Consider the following 12,500-nt stretch of genomic DNA (forward strand, 5'->3'; position numbering starts at 1 on the left):
AAAAGCCAAGCATGGGATCTAAAAGCCCAGAGCCTGAACTCCATGAATCTGTGAGAAAACCCCAAACCCAATCCAAAACAACAAACCCCAAACCTAAAATAGAAAATATCCCTTTAGATGCCTTTATTATCTGCATGTAACAAACAGGCTTTTCTTTAAGCTTTGTATTTACCCTGGATGTTACTTGTGATCTTCTGCAGAGACTGTAGTTTCTTTCACCCCACATCAAGAAAATAAAGCTGGTTTGTTTTGGTTATCTTGTTTCCATTGAGGCATGTAAAGTCGTTTCTTATGAAGCACTTGTACTAATTTGGCTGACAGCAACAGGTCAAGTCTCTCTTTCATTTTATATGTTTAAGTTTAGCATCCCACTAAGCTCTGCAAATGATTCTGTTACAACAGAGCAGCAGAAGAGCAGGATCTGTATCCACAGCCTGGAATCGTTTGAAGCCCTACAGGGAAGCTAAAGCAGGGTGGGAAGATTTGGAAGCTGCCCAGGCCATGACCCTGCTTTAGCAGCAAATCACCTGTGCAGTGAAGACTTTACCTGCACTGCATCAGTGCACTCTCTGTGATGCTTGTTCATGATAAAAATAATTCTAACACTGATTTCCCCAGGGTAATTAGCCTGCGCAGAATCAGATTGAGATCAGACGCTTTTTTTTCTTTCTTTTTTTTTTTTTTTCTGGTCCCTTATCAAATTTAAGTCCAGGTATTTGCCATGTGCTGCAGGGAGAAAAGGCTGTCTCAGTTTCTCAATATTGTACTGTGTGGAATTCAGTGTCCCTTGCTGCCCTCTGGGATCATACCCAGCTCAGTCTTCCACTTTGGATTTGGGTTTTTTTTCTGCAGAGGAAGCACAATGCTTGCTTGAAGGTGTTGATGATCCAAGGAACATCCTGCCCCTTTGCTTTTAATAACTGGTGCTGGGTTTGGAATGCTCCAGGGCAAGCTGGTAATGCTGAACAAAGGGTTACTTTATTTGAGTGATATTTTCTTATCTCTGTGGCTGTTGGTGCTTAGTATAAAGCATTGCAAGATAAGGTATTGAAATAAGCCATTGCAAAGAAGGAAGTGTTGGTTTCTTTAGAAAAAGTCATTCCATTCCTAGTAATGGTTTGTATTTGGCTGTGTTTGAGCTACAATGATATTTAAAACCTGGGGTATGTGGTATGATCTGTTATAGAACCCAGCACACACAGTGGTTGTTCAGTCAGCAGAGAGCTATTTCCCTGATATTTTCCTTTCTCTCCCAGGGAGGAATGGTTTCATTTATGGCTTCTAGAGCCAGAAGACTCAATTTACAGCAAAAAAATAAAAGAAAAAGATGAAAAAAAGTCCTCAGTCCCTTCTTCCCCTGCTCCCTTATCACCTTCTTGTCAGCCTTGTTTCTCAGTGCACGAATTCAGAAATTATAAACCTAATGGAGATTATAAATTCATATTAGAACTTTCCACAGCCCAATATTGTGTTGCATAACAGAAATGTAATGATCTTTTCTTTGTAATTTGTACAATGTCTCATGCATTCGGTTTTAAGTCAGTGAATGTGCCAGACAGGCAGAGATTGGGGTGAATACCCTATTCCAGAACATCCAGAATCAATAGAGGTTTTACACTGAGGGAGTTCCATTGGTTCCTTCCAATCTGAACCTGTGTTAATATGCATTCAAGTGAGGAGCATCTTCCTAACAGCCTCTGATGCATGTGTTAGTAATTTCATCTGCCATGGATTTAAGTGTTTATTAGCATTTAGTTGTAGCTGAAAACACCCTGACCAAATTCGAACTCAGAGGTGGCTGGCATGCACACTGACCCAAAGTTTTCACCTTCACTGGATAAACAAATGAGTACAAGGATTAATAGATTTAATTAATCTAGATCTGTAATAGTGCTGGCATGGTGCTCAGGTGTGTTTTTGTCATCTTGGCTGGCTTTCAGGATGATGCTTTAAAAATATTAACCAGGAGCATCTTCAGTGTGCATGGGGCACTTCTGGGTGTACAATAATAGTTTCATAGTGGAGAAAGACAATTTCGTCCATAATTTCTGGTGTGTAAATCAATTTGGGTTTTTTCAGTTTATTTGCTTGGTTATATTTGGCACTTTTATAATGTTTTCAGAGTGTCTTGCAGTATTTCTCACTTGTGGCTTTGCTGGCTTCCTGTCAAGTCAGTAAATGAAGTAGAATTGCAGGATGATTTCTCTAGGCTTTCAGTGGCATTTGAAATATCTCTTACAGCCACCTGGTAGAGGATCTAAAAAATCATTTAGCTTTAAATATTATGTGATTTTAAGGGAGTGCATATGGAGTGTTTTACTGAAAGAAACCAAAGCACATTAAAGAAAAAAATTTATAAGTCCCAAGGACCATAATTAGAAGATACTTAAGGGAGGATAAAACGCTAGAAATATTTATTCAGTCATAGTGAGCTGTGACCAACTTTTCTGTCAGTAATCCTTTCTCTCTTGTCCCTATTGCCCCCAAAAGAGGAGGAGATGGCAAAATACAGGTGCAATCAAAAGCAGTCCCTCTGAAGGAAGATATTAAAGTACATGGAATCTTCTGAGCATTTGAGATTTGGCAGTGTATTAAAGAGAAGGCTGAAGGATATAGACTGAAAACGTTGTTTTGTTTTTGTTACATAAGAACAGGGAGCCATTCAATTAAATCAAAAACAACAGAGTTAAATTGATAACAGGAAGTGTGTCGCTTTGAATGTTTTCTGTTTGCAGATTTTTGCTACAATATACCATTGAAAGGGGAAGAATAAAGAGGCCGAGCTTAGACCAAGAATTTGGCAAAGTATGTTTTTTCTCTGTGGTTGCTTAGGGAATATTTGGCTATACAGTTGGTGGCCATGAACTTCTGAGGCTGAGGAAGGAAGAGGGAGAACTTCTGGCCTGTGGAGGATACAAGAACAACATACTGGTACCAAGAACACACCTTCACAGGATCACAGAATGATTAGGTTGGAAGAGACCTTCAAGATCATCGAGATTTCTACGTGCAAGGGAGAATTTCTCTGTCTTCAAAATAAAGTATTTCTATTGATGCTGTTCTGTCTGGAAGAGAAAAGCAGAGGAAATTTGATGTAGGAAGAAAGAAGAGTTGCATGTGTGAATATGGGCTGGCCCGGCAGGGGGTACTCCAGTAATCCTGGCACCCCTGGCTCCAGCACCACCGGGGAGGAGGGTGGTCCCCATTCCCAATCTTCCAGTCATCTCTCTAGGGAACATTTCTTGTCGTGGTGGTGATCTGTGTGTTTTCTCCTTGAAATGAGGAAGTGAAAAAGGGCATAGGCAGATGGCTGATGTCAGAGTGCATTTGCCCTTCAGACTGTATTTACCTTTTTCTCAGATGAGAACACATTGTGTGTTTGTTGTTAATTGTGTATCATAGCCATCATTTGGGTTAATTTATCTGTAAATACAATACTTATATAAGAGAAGCTGTAGCTGCAGCAGGAATGTGGGTGTAAAGGTTCAGAGGCAGAGTATGGTTTAACTTCCAGGCAATCCAGTGACCACGGATGGGCTTATTTCTTCTGTGGCCCCAGTTCAGGCAACCTGCTGCTCTCTGTACAGCAGATACCACTGTGTTGCTCCAGTGTAGGAGCTGTGAGGTGGCAGCTCAGTGGAGCCATCCCTGCTGTCTTGACAAAACCCTTTTAGAAATTTTTTAACTTCTTGAATCCACTGTGTTTCTGCTGGCCTTTTGAGGAGGACTCTGCCCACTCAGGGTTAGATGCCGGTTGGTCTCAGAGACACACAATCCCTGCACCATCCTTTCTGAATGGACATTTTTTTACCAGCAACTCAGGCAATTTAAGTGGGAAAAAGAACATTTGACTTGGGGAAGGCAGCTGGAAAAACCTACAGGAACAAGTCTGCTGCTTGGTTACAAAACCTCAAAGCAAACAAAATCAAAACAACGGCAGTGGGTCCTCGAAGTGAGAAGGGTGGAGAATAACAGGAAGGGAATAGGAAGCAGTAAGTGCCTTGGGAAGTGGATGTTGAGCTGGGCTCTGCCTTTATTTGCAACATCTTGGCTCCAGCAGGTTCGAGTACAAGTAGGCGAGCCATGCAGGGAGCATGAGCAGAAGATGAGTTGTTTAAATGACTCCCAACAGTGTGTTTCATAATGTTTTGTGCGAATGTGTTTAGCCCAATAACATCTGTTGCTGGCACGTGGTCTGTGGCTGCCTTGTCAAGATTTTATGGAAAGAGGGAAGGGCCTAAGTGAAAGCTCTCAGCTGGTCTGAGCAAATCCAGCCATGTCTTCTGAGGCTGTGCAGGACATCCAGCACAGGCATCCCTCCATCCCCAGTCAAACTGAGCTGGCATTTGTGCCTTCTCTCCTCCCTCTGTAAACGTGATGTGCTTCAGCCTGAGTTCAGTGAGAAACACGAAGGCATGGTGGGCCTTTCTATGTGAAATCTTCCTCTGTGAAGTTCAGAAAATTTTTTTTACTTAGTGATGCTGTAAAGGAAAAAAACAATTTCAGTTTGTCCATATGCACTTTGATATTGTGGCTGTGTTAAGCTGATAGATCTACATTAACACACCTTCCTATTTGGGCAAAACCTGTTATTGCCTTTTGAATGCATGCAATGCCATTAAGCTTATTAATTCATTGTACTGAATATAATAGTGCTGATATTATTTATTTGCCAATATAAATGGGGGAGGGGCGGATTTTGCAGCTTTAGTTACACAGTAATGCAGTTAGAGTTTTTTTTTTTTGTAGATTCCTGAACACTCTGCAAGTGTGGCAAGCTTAGTCATAAAGTTATTTAAATAAGTTATTAAGTAACTGGTTATACAGCCTCATTCAAATTAATGAATGCAAGAGTCGATTTCTTTGAAAGCAGGCAGTAATTTCTCTGTCTGAATTAATCTAACAATTGTGTTTCTGTTGTCTGTCCTGGTGTTTTTCCTAGTAATCAGGAAAACAGTGGGAAGTAATTCTTTGTTGACTATACAATAGTTAGAAGGTAAATGTGCTGTGAGTTTAGGAGGCAGTCTTAATGTAGTTAATGAGTGTATATTTCTGAGGACATGGTATGTACTGTAACCTCTGTGTATGTAACTAAAAGAGTAAATCTGTAGGTTTCACCAGCTTTTTCCTTACTGAGTTCTGATGATGGTTTGACCACCTCTTTTCACAGAATAAGGATGATTGCCCAGCTGCTCACCACGAAAGAGTCTGTCTGTGAGGATATTCCTGTGCACAGAGGTGTCCCTGTTCCCTACCATGTACATACAGTGAATGATTTTGTTTTTGCTCTTTTATTCCTGACCCTCCCAGCTGTGTAAATGCTCACAGTAAATCAATTTAAAGGTGAGTCCACCAGTGGGTTTTCAAAAGTGATCCCATTTTTGTATTATTTTTCTCTCAATTGCCTACTTTACAAGGAAAAATAATTCTGCAAGTTTTCACTGACAGTGGGTTAATGTAAGGGAGTATTTTGGGGTCCTCATGTTCAATGTGCCCTCTTCAGCCTCAGCTGCTTAGTTCATGAAGCTGTTTTTCATATGTGCTAGCAACGCATCCTGTAAGAATTCATGTAGCCTTGGAAATAGCCAACAAAGCCCTACATGGCCTGGGAAAGTGGCAGCAGAAATGCCAGTGACAGCTTTGCCAGCAGGTTTTGTGTACTTGCATTATCACGATTTAACTCCCAACAGTAAGCTTTGTACAGAAACAGTTTCAAATTGGATAAACCTCAACTTTTCACAAATTAGGACTTGACAGAAGAAGAAATGTGATGTCCCCTCTTAGCAATCATGAAGTAGTGGGCAGACATTGCATTTTTGTGTAGGAATAAATACTTGCTCTGGCTGTTTTCCTCCTAAATAATCAAACCTACCCACCAGATTGTATTTGGAAGCACTTAGTAATGTGACATGCTCCGTTTTAACTGTTCAGGGAGATGACTGAAAGTTTTAAGATGAGACAACATGAATCATAGTCTTGAGCGGCTGTTCACTTTTGTGATTGACTTGCCTCCTTCCTACGTTCCTTTTAGTCACCCTGGGAATTGCTGGAGCTGTTCTGTGCAGGAGGCATCGCTGAGATTTCCCCTTGCAGCAATGGACTTGGATAAACAATCCGTGTGGGGATCCCTGAAACAGAAGACCCGGCCCTTCCTGCAGAACCTGAGTGTGAGGAAGACGAAGAAGAGGTCTGTCAAGATGCTGGAGAGGAAGGGCCACTCCTTGGACCGCTGTCTCAGCGTGTCAGTGCCTGACATGCTGGAGGTGGAGACTCTCATGGAAGAAGAAGAAGAAGAGGAGACGACGTACTCGAGCGCTCAGGTGCTGTCGAGCTCCTCCCCCAAGAGCTTTTCCAGGTCTGTGGTGTCCCTGAGGAGCAGGAACACCTCGGTGAAGGCGTCGAGAGAGGACTGGCAGTGGGCATCGCAGCAGGGGACACGCACGGAGGTGACAGTCGCCCCCCCGGACATGGAAGCTGGGGACACTCACTTGCTGTCCTCACGAGGAGCTGAGGCTGTGGGCAGCCCCGTGTCCCAGGGGAAGAGGAAACCCAGCGAGGATCTCCTGGACCTGCTGCAGAGCTCCCGCCTGAGCACCGCCCTGAGCGACGAGAGCGCAGAGGTGGGTGCTGGAGCAGCAGCGAGGCTCTGTGGCCACCTCCTGTGGGCTCCTGGTGCTTCTCCTTATTTTTTGGGGTTATAAAGGGATGGAGGATCCAACCAAAGCCAGGTTGGACAGGGCTCTGAGCAGCCTGGTGTAGTGGGAGGTGTCCGTGCCCATGGAATGAGATGAGCTTTATGATCCTTTTCCACCCGAACCAGTCTTTGAGGAGGGACCTCTGTTCAAGGAATGAATGAGCAATACGAATAAGCCTAAACTTTGCATGATACACACATTATTCAAGACTAATTCATCTATCCTTCCTGTCAGTTCGGGGCTGCAAATAACACTGCTCCAATTTTTTTTTGTTCTTCTATTATTCTTCTATTATTTGTAATGATACTTCAGATTTTTCACATTTGTTGGAATTGCTTGCTTGAATCAAAAGTTGTTGCAGTTCTCTGAGCTCTGAAATGAGGTGCTGATACATTTGCTTTTTAGTTAATATAGTTACCAGGATTGCTATGTAGCACAATCAATTTGCCATCCACACACTCAGGACTGATGAAGGCAATAGGTGAAAGATGGCTGAGGGAGGTGAACTCTGCCTGTACCTAGAATTAACCAAAATAAGCAAAGTGAATAAAATAAAGAATTGGAATTAACCAAACTAAGCAACGTGAAAGGGAGCAGAACATGCAGCATCATTCTCAGGACTGTTTTTTGGGGTTTTGTGGTGATGATTTAAACAGTTGAAAAACTAAAATGTTTTCTCTGCACGCCCTGTCTTGTCCTCCTTCCCTTCCCCCCCTGCCTCTGTGGTCAGTATTTGTGTCTGGAGATAAGGTCCCATGCACAGGAGGATCAGATACCAGTACTGTCATGAAACTAATTCCTGCCTGGCCTGAGCAAACTGGGAACCATGAGGAGCTGTATGATAGCTTCATTATATAGACAGCAGGTGAAGATTGTGGCTGCAGGACACACTTAAGGCAAAATTTGTTTTATATTTTGTGGAAGTATGTCTGCTCCTGTTGAGTTCTCTATGGAAAAGTTACGTTTTGAACTTTCTGAGGCCGTTTCCTCGTTGCCTGATTGTTGCAGCTGTGGGAGCTGCCTCTGTAGTCATCCAAGATGCAAAGATAGGAATCGGGCGTTTTTATTTCAAGTCCTCCCTTGGGAACGGGGATTTCACAGGTTAAATGTTTTTTAACTGCACGTTCAAAAGGATAATTAGCTCTGGTGTGAGGAAAGTGGTCCTTTCTGATACTTGCATCTCAAAGGCCTGTGTATTCCTAGCAAATGGGTGTTGGCTCCCAGTCTGTTGTGATGCAAAGTGTCAGACTGGAAGTTACTGACCGTCACTTGCGGCTTAGTGATGCTAAATTGTTCACAAATTGGTTTCATCTTGCTGGAGTGTTCATTATTTCGAGGGGTACCTAAGAAAAGCGACTGAAATAGTGTCGTGCTTTGTTTCTCTGCTCAAACGTTACTCAAATGTTGTAGCACCTCACTCGGTATGTGGTAAATATATGGACTCTCATTATTTTGGAAGTTGTTCCAGGTTGTTTTAACGATAGTTTTTTCCTGCTGTTGTACACCAGAAACCCGAATCTAAAATCTTCCTCACCATGACAAAGTTAATACTAAGTCCTGCTTTGATTTTGGGCAAACTGAGCATTCTAGGAGAATGAAGTACCTGTATAGTGATGAAATAGCTTAACCTCAAGTCAAGTTTCATCCAGATGCACAATCTGAGTCTGGCTTATTTTCTGCAGCACTTACATCTTTCCCGAAATGAGTATTTCTATATTTGTTAGTGTCCGTAAATCATTCGGTATTTACTTGTATGGCAGATCATCTCTCTGTGTGAATATGCTTCCTTACTGTTATCTGCCTCCAGTGCAGCTTATAAAAATCTTTTTCCTCGAAAAGAAAAGGAGAGAGCAAAGCAGAGGAAAGTAGAAATGAATGAGGAGCATTGAGCAAATTTAATTTTATTGAATCTGGTGAAAAATTCAATATTGGAAGGAGTCCATGGCAGGGAAGTTTGAACTAAATGATCTTTAAGGGCCTTTCCAACCCAAACCTCAATATGATTCTATGATTCTATGACAGCTTCAATTTTCAGTTTCACTTGTGCTTAATTGAACAGCTACCGGATTTGTGCTGTGTGTGCCTCGGATGGGAATAGTTTGTTACAGAGGTTTTTGATCCCACAGTGCTGGGTGGGGCTGCTCTGAGGAGCGCGAGAGTTCACATTGTTCTTGTATGAGCATCACTCCCTTTCCAGGGAGGCAAATCAAGAAGGAAGGCAGATCCCCGAAACAAAACAAACTAAAAAAAAGCAGAAATGTAGGTTGAGCTTCTTCTCCCCCTGAATTTTTTGTCACATGCCACCTCCTCATTTCCTGGTTGTCTTTGGCCAGCCGATATCGTGAGATGCTCCCCGAGCCTCGCGGGTGAGATCAGCTTGCGGTTTTGCCGTACTTGTGGTTTTCACACTTGTCTGAGCCCTCCTGCAGAGCTGTGGGTGCTCAGCACAGCCCATCCCCGCCGAGGCTCTGCCCACAGTCGTCATTTTTCCTTTTGTCGAGAGATTTGCTCTCTGTTCCCCATTGCACCCAGCTAGGCAAGCCTGCAGAAGAAGCAAGTGAAGTTGTGTTGAATGAATCCCTACGTGATTCGTGTTGTAAAGGGCTCCTGTAATGCCATTTTTTTGTTGCCATTGGGTTTTGTCCATGGCCACATGTCATTGCTGAGGTGCTCTGACATCTCTTTGTCTCCTTCCCAACACTGTGCAGTGAGTCACTGGCAACCCAGAGCCTAGTCCTGTGGCTGATGCGCTCAGTGCTCTTGTATTTTGAATAATTCTTCTGCAGAAAACAAGGGGAGGCAGAGGTGGGAACGCTTGTCAAGAAGAATTTTCAATTTATGTATATTCATGCATCTGCTCTTGCTCAATTTGTTTTCATGCAGATACATTTGGGGCTGGGCTGTGACCCCCCTGAGTGTGCCCACTTTTGTTTGACACTTCTTGTCACCGATAAAATCAAGGTTTCACGACCATGTTTTCACCAAGACTTTTATCTATATTCAGTGATCTCATTGCAGTTAGCTACCTAGAATAACAGTAATTTATATTATGCAGAGCTAAAATTAAACCCCCAGGTTTTTCTAGTTAAAATTATAATTGTTCAGTATCTATGGATGTAATGCAAGTAAACAAAAAACAGAATAAAGAAAAAATCATATTTTGAGGGTATTTTTTTAATAAATGATATCAAGCTAGCCAAGACAGTACTTTTAAAATTACTATAATTTCAATGCAGTTCTTTGATCCCGTGTTTGTACCATGTAAAACAAGCTGTAAAGAGAAACCATTACCAGTGCCAATGATGGTGCCTGAAGGAGATTCCTGTGAAGCCAGAGACTCCAAGAAACACTAAATTTAATGCACATGAGTGAGATTTTATGCATACTAGTCAGAAAATTCAAAGTTAGGGTTCCCCTAGCAGCTGTAACTCAGCTCCATTGTGTGAGAAAATTCTTCTGGTGCTCTTTATGATGATAATTTTTTCACTTTTAATGTGTTTTTGCAAGGTGGCCAAGCTATGATTACTGTGGGAACCATAAAGTTAGATTTTGTCTGTCCTGCAAGGGAAATCTTTCTTACAATGCTGGATTACTGTACTTCCTGATATGTAATACATATACTTGCGGGAGGAGGAGGAAAAGAATTACACAAAGGGTATTTATGTTTATTTCAGCATGTCAATACAGCTAAGATTTATGTACTTTGGTGCAGGAGCTGGTTGACTATTCAATGTTTCAGTAGTGCTGCACACAGTGCTGCTCTCATCTGAGAGGTTGGGATGTTACCACACTGCACATGAAAACACTTTCACATGAGGATCGAATTCCACCTTGTGTGCGTTTCTGCAGATGAGAAACGAGGATCCTTAGCATAAATCTTTGTGTTTGAATGGGCTGTGACTGCCCTGCATCAGACCGGAAGAGTTTCCCAGGCACGTAGGTGCTCTTCAGCTTAGATTATGGTCATGGGCTGTTGGAGCAGCCAAAAGAACATCAGAGGTGTCCTGGCTGATGGATCACTTCAGACAAGTAGCCTCAAGTTTTTGGATGAGTCAGTATTTGGGAAGAAATGTTTGACTTCCTCTCCTATGGACGAAAAATCCTTTGGATCTTCCAGTTATTGCAGGAAGGGGGGGGGAAGTACATTTTCTTTGTATTTTTTTTTTCTCCTTTGTCGTGGTTTAACCCACCAGGCAGCTAAATATGACACAGCTTCTCACTTACTCCTTGCTCAGTGGGAGCCATCATATGCAGGAGAGAATTGGGGGTAAAAGGTAAAATTTGTGGGTTGATATAAAGACAGGAAAGAACAGAAAAGGAAGTAATTATTAAAGTATTATTAATTATTAAAAGGAGGTAATTATTTTAACAATTATTTCAATAATATTTTATGTATTATAAATATAACATAAAAGTCCAAAAATAATTATATAGTTATATATTTTATATAATATTTAAAAATAATTAATTTTTAATAAAATATTTTAGATACAACAGTTAAAATATTCAAAACCAGTGGTGCACAGTGCAATTGTTTATCACCTGCTGACTTACACCCAGCCAGTTCCTCAGCAGAGGGACAGTACTTGGCCAGCAACAACTGAAAATATCAGTGTGTTATCAACATTGTTCTCACCCTAAATCCAAAACAGAACATTGTACCAACTACTAGAAGGAAAAATAACTCATCCACAACAAGGATACCTTTCCCTTCCACAATTTCTTTGTAACTTTTCCCCTGAGAATTAAAAAAAAAAACCAAAACACGTCAAACCAAACAAAAAATGCACACACACACACACACACACACACACACACAAATCCAACCCAACCCCAAACACCAAACCGAGTAAAAAAGCTATTTAAAAACCCTTTAGGTGGAACTTGGTTTTTGGATGGTGAAGGAGAAGTTGTGGTCAGTGAGAGCAGCCGGCCACCAGACACAACAACCTGCAGACATCAGGAGAGTTTGTGATAAGGACCTTCCGTGCCCAGTGCTGGGGAGGAGAAGAAGAGATTTATTCTTAGCTGGAAGCAGGCACTTATTTTTCCTGGATTAAGCTCAAGAGACTAAGTGCAGTTACTGTGAAACAGGAAAAAAAAATTAAATTATCTATATGCATAAGTAAGAGCATTTCATTCATTACATGTATTGTGAATAATTTCTTGACTGATGCTAGAAGCATTTTCTTTCCTGTATTGTTGTCTAATTCATTGTATCTTTTGTTTTATAGTTCCCCTCTGGAGAAATGGATTTTGACTCTTCCCTATCATCTCAAAATTTTGATGACCAAATGGTAAGTCCTGTCATTTTGAACCTTGATCAGCAGCACAACTTACTTTAGCTTTAGGTGCTTTCCTTCTTACAAATTTAAAAACTCATCGGGTGAAGAAGCCATCTAGAGATTTGCTCACTGTGGGTTTTGCTTTTTCTTTTTGTTTGTGGGGATTTTGTGTGTTTATGGGTGGTTTTGTGTTTTTGTTGTTGTTTGGGTTTTTAGTATTTGGAAGTGGTTGCTAATGTTTTGAATAGACCCAAACGTTCTGGATCTTTTTTGAGTACTCTATAATATTTACATTGTACTGGTAACTGATGAGAGCATCAGCATAAATACTCAAACAACAGCGTAGGAGCAAACTGGATTAAAGTAAATACAGCAAATAGCACAGCTGTAGGCTTTTACAGACAGCAAAATCAGTTTTAGGGCAGGGTGAAAAGGCGTTGTCAGTTCTGCCATGTTATTCTCATGTAAAGCATGCTTGCTTTGTGGAAACATGCAAACTTCTCCACCTTTGCCCTCTGAT

General features: G+C 41.5%; 1 protein-coding gene across 1 annotated transcript in view; it reads left to right on the forward strand.

Annotated features, from left to right (window-relative positions):
- MCTP2 (multiple C2 and transmembrane domain containing 2) overlaps positions 1–12,500 on the forward strand; it is a 116,482-nt gene that overhangs the window by 9,526 nt on the left and 94,456 nt on the right. The window contains exons 2-4 of the mRNA XM_066195900.1: positions 5,171–5,343; positions 6,032–6,620; positions 11,930–11,992. Of these exons, the coding sequence (XP_066051997.1) occupies positions 6,096–6,620; positions 11,930–11,992 (588 nt within the window). The 5' untranslated portion in view covers positions 5,171–5,343; positions 6,032–6,095. The remainder of the gene's footprint in view (positions 1–5,170; positions 5,344–6,031; positions 6,621–11,929; positions 11,993–12,500) is intronic.

The sequence above is a fragment of the Chamaea fasciata genome, unplaced genomic scaffold (genome assembly GCF_029207755.1).
Source record: "Chamaea fasciata isolate MVZ Bird 193981 ecotype frontalis unplaced genomic scaffold, bChaFas1.0.hap1 SCAF_14, whole genome shotgun sequence".
NCBI lineage: Eukaryota > Metazoa > Chordata > Aves > Passeriformes > Sylviidae > Chamaea > Chamaea fasciata.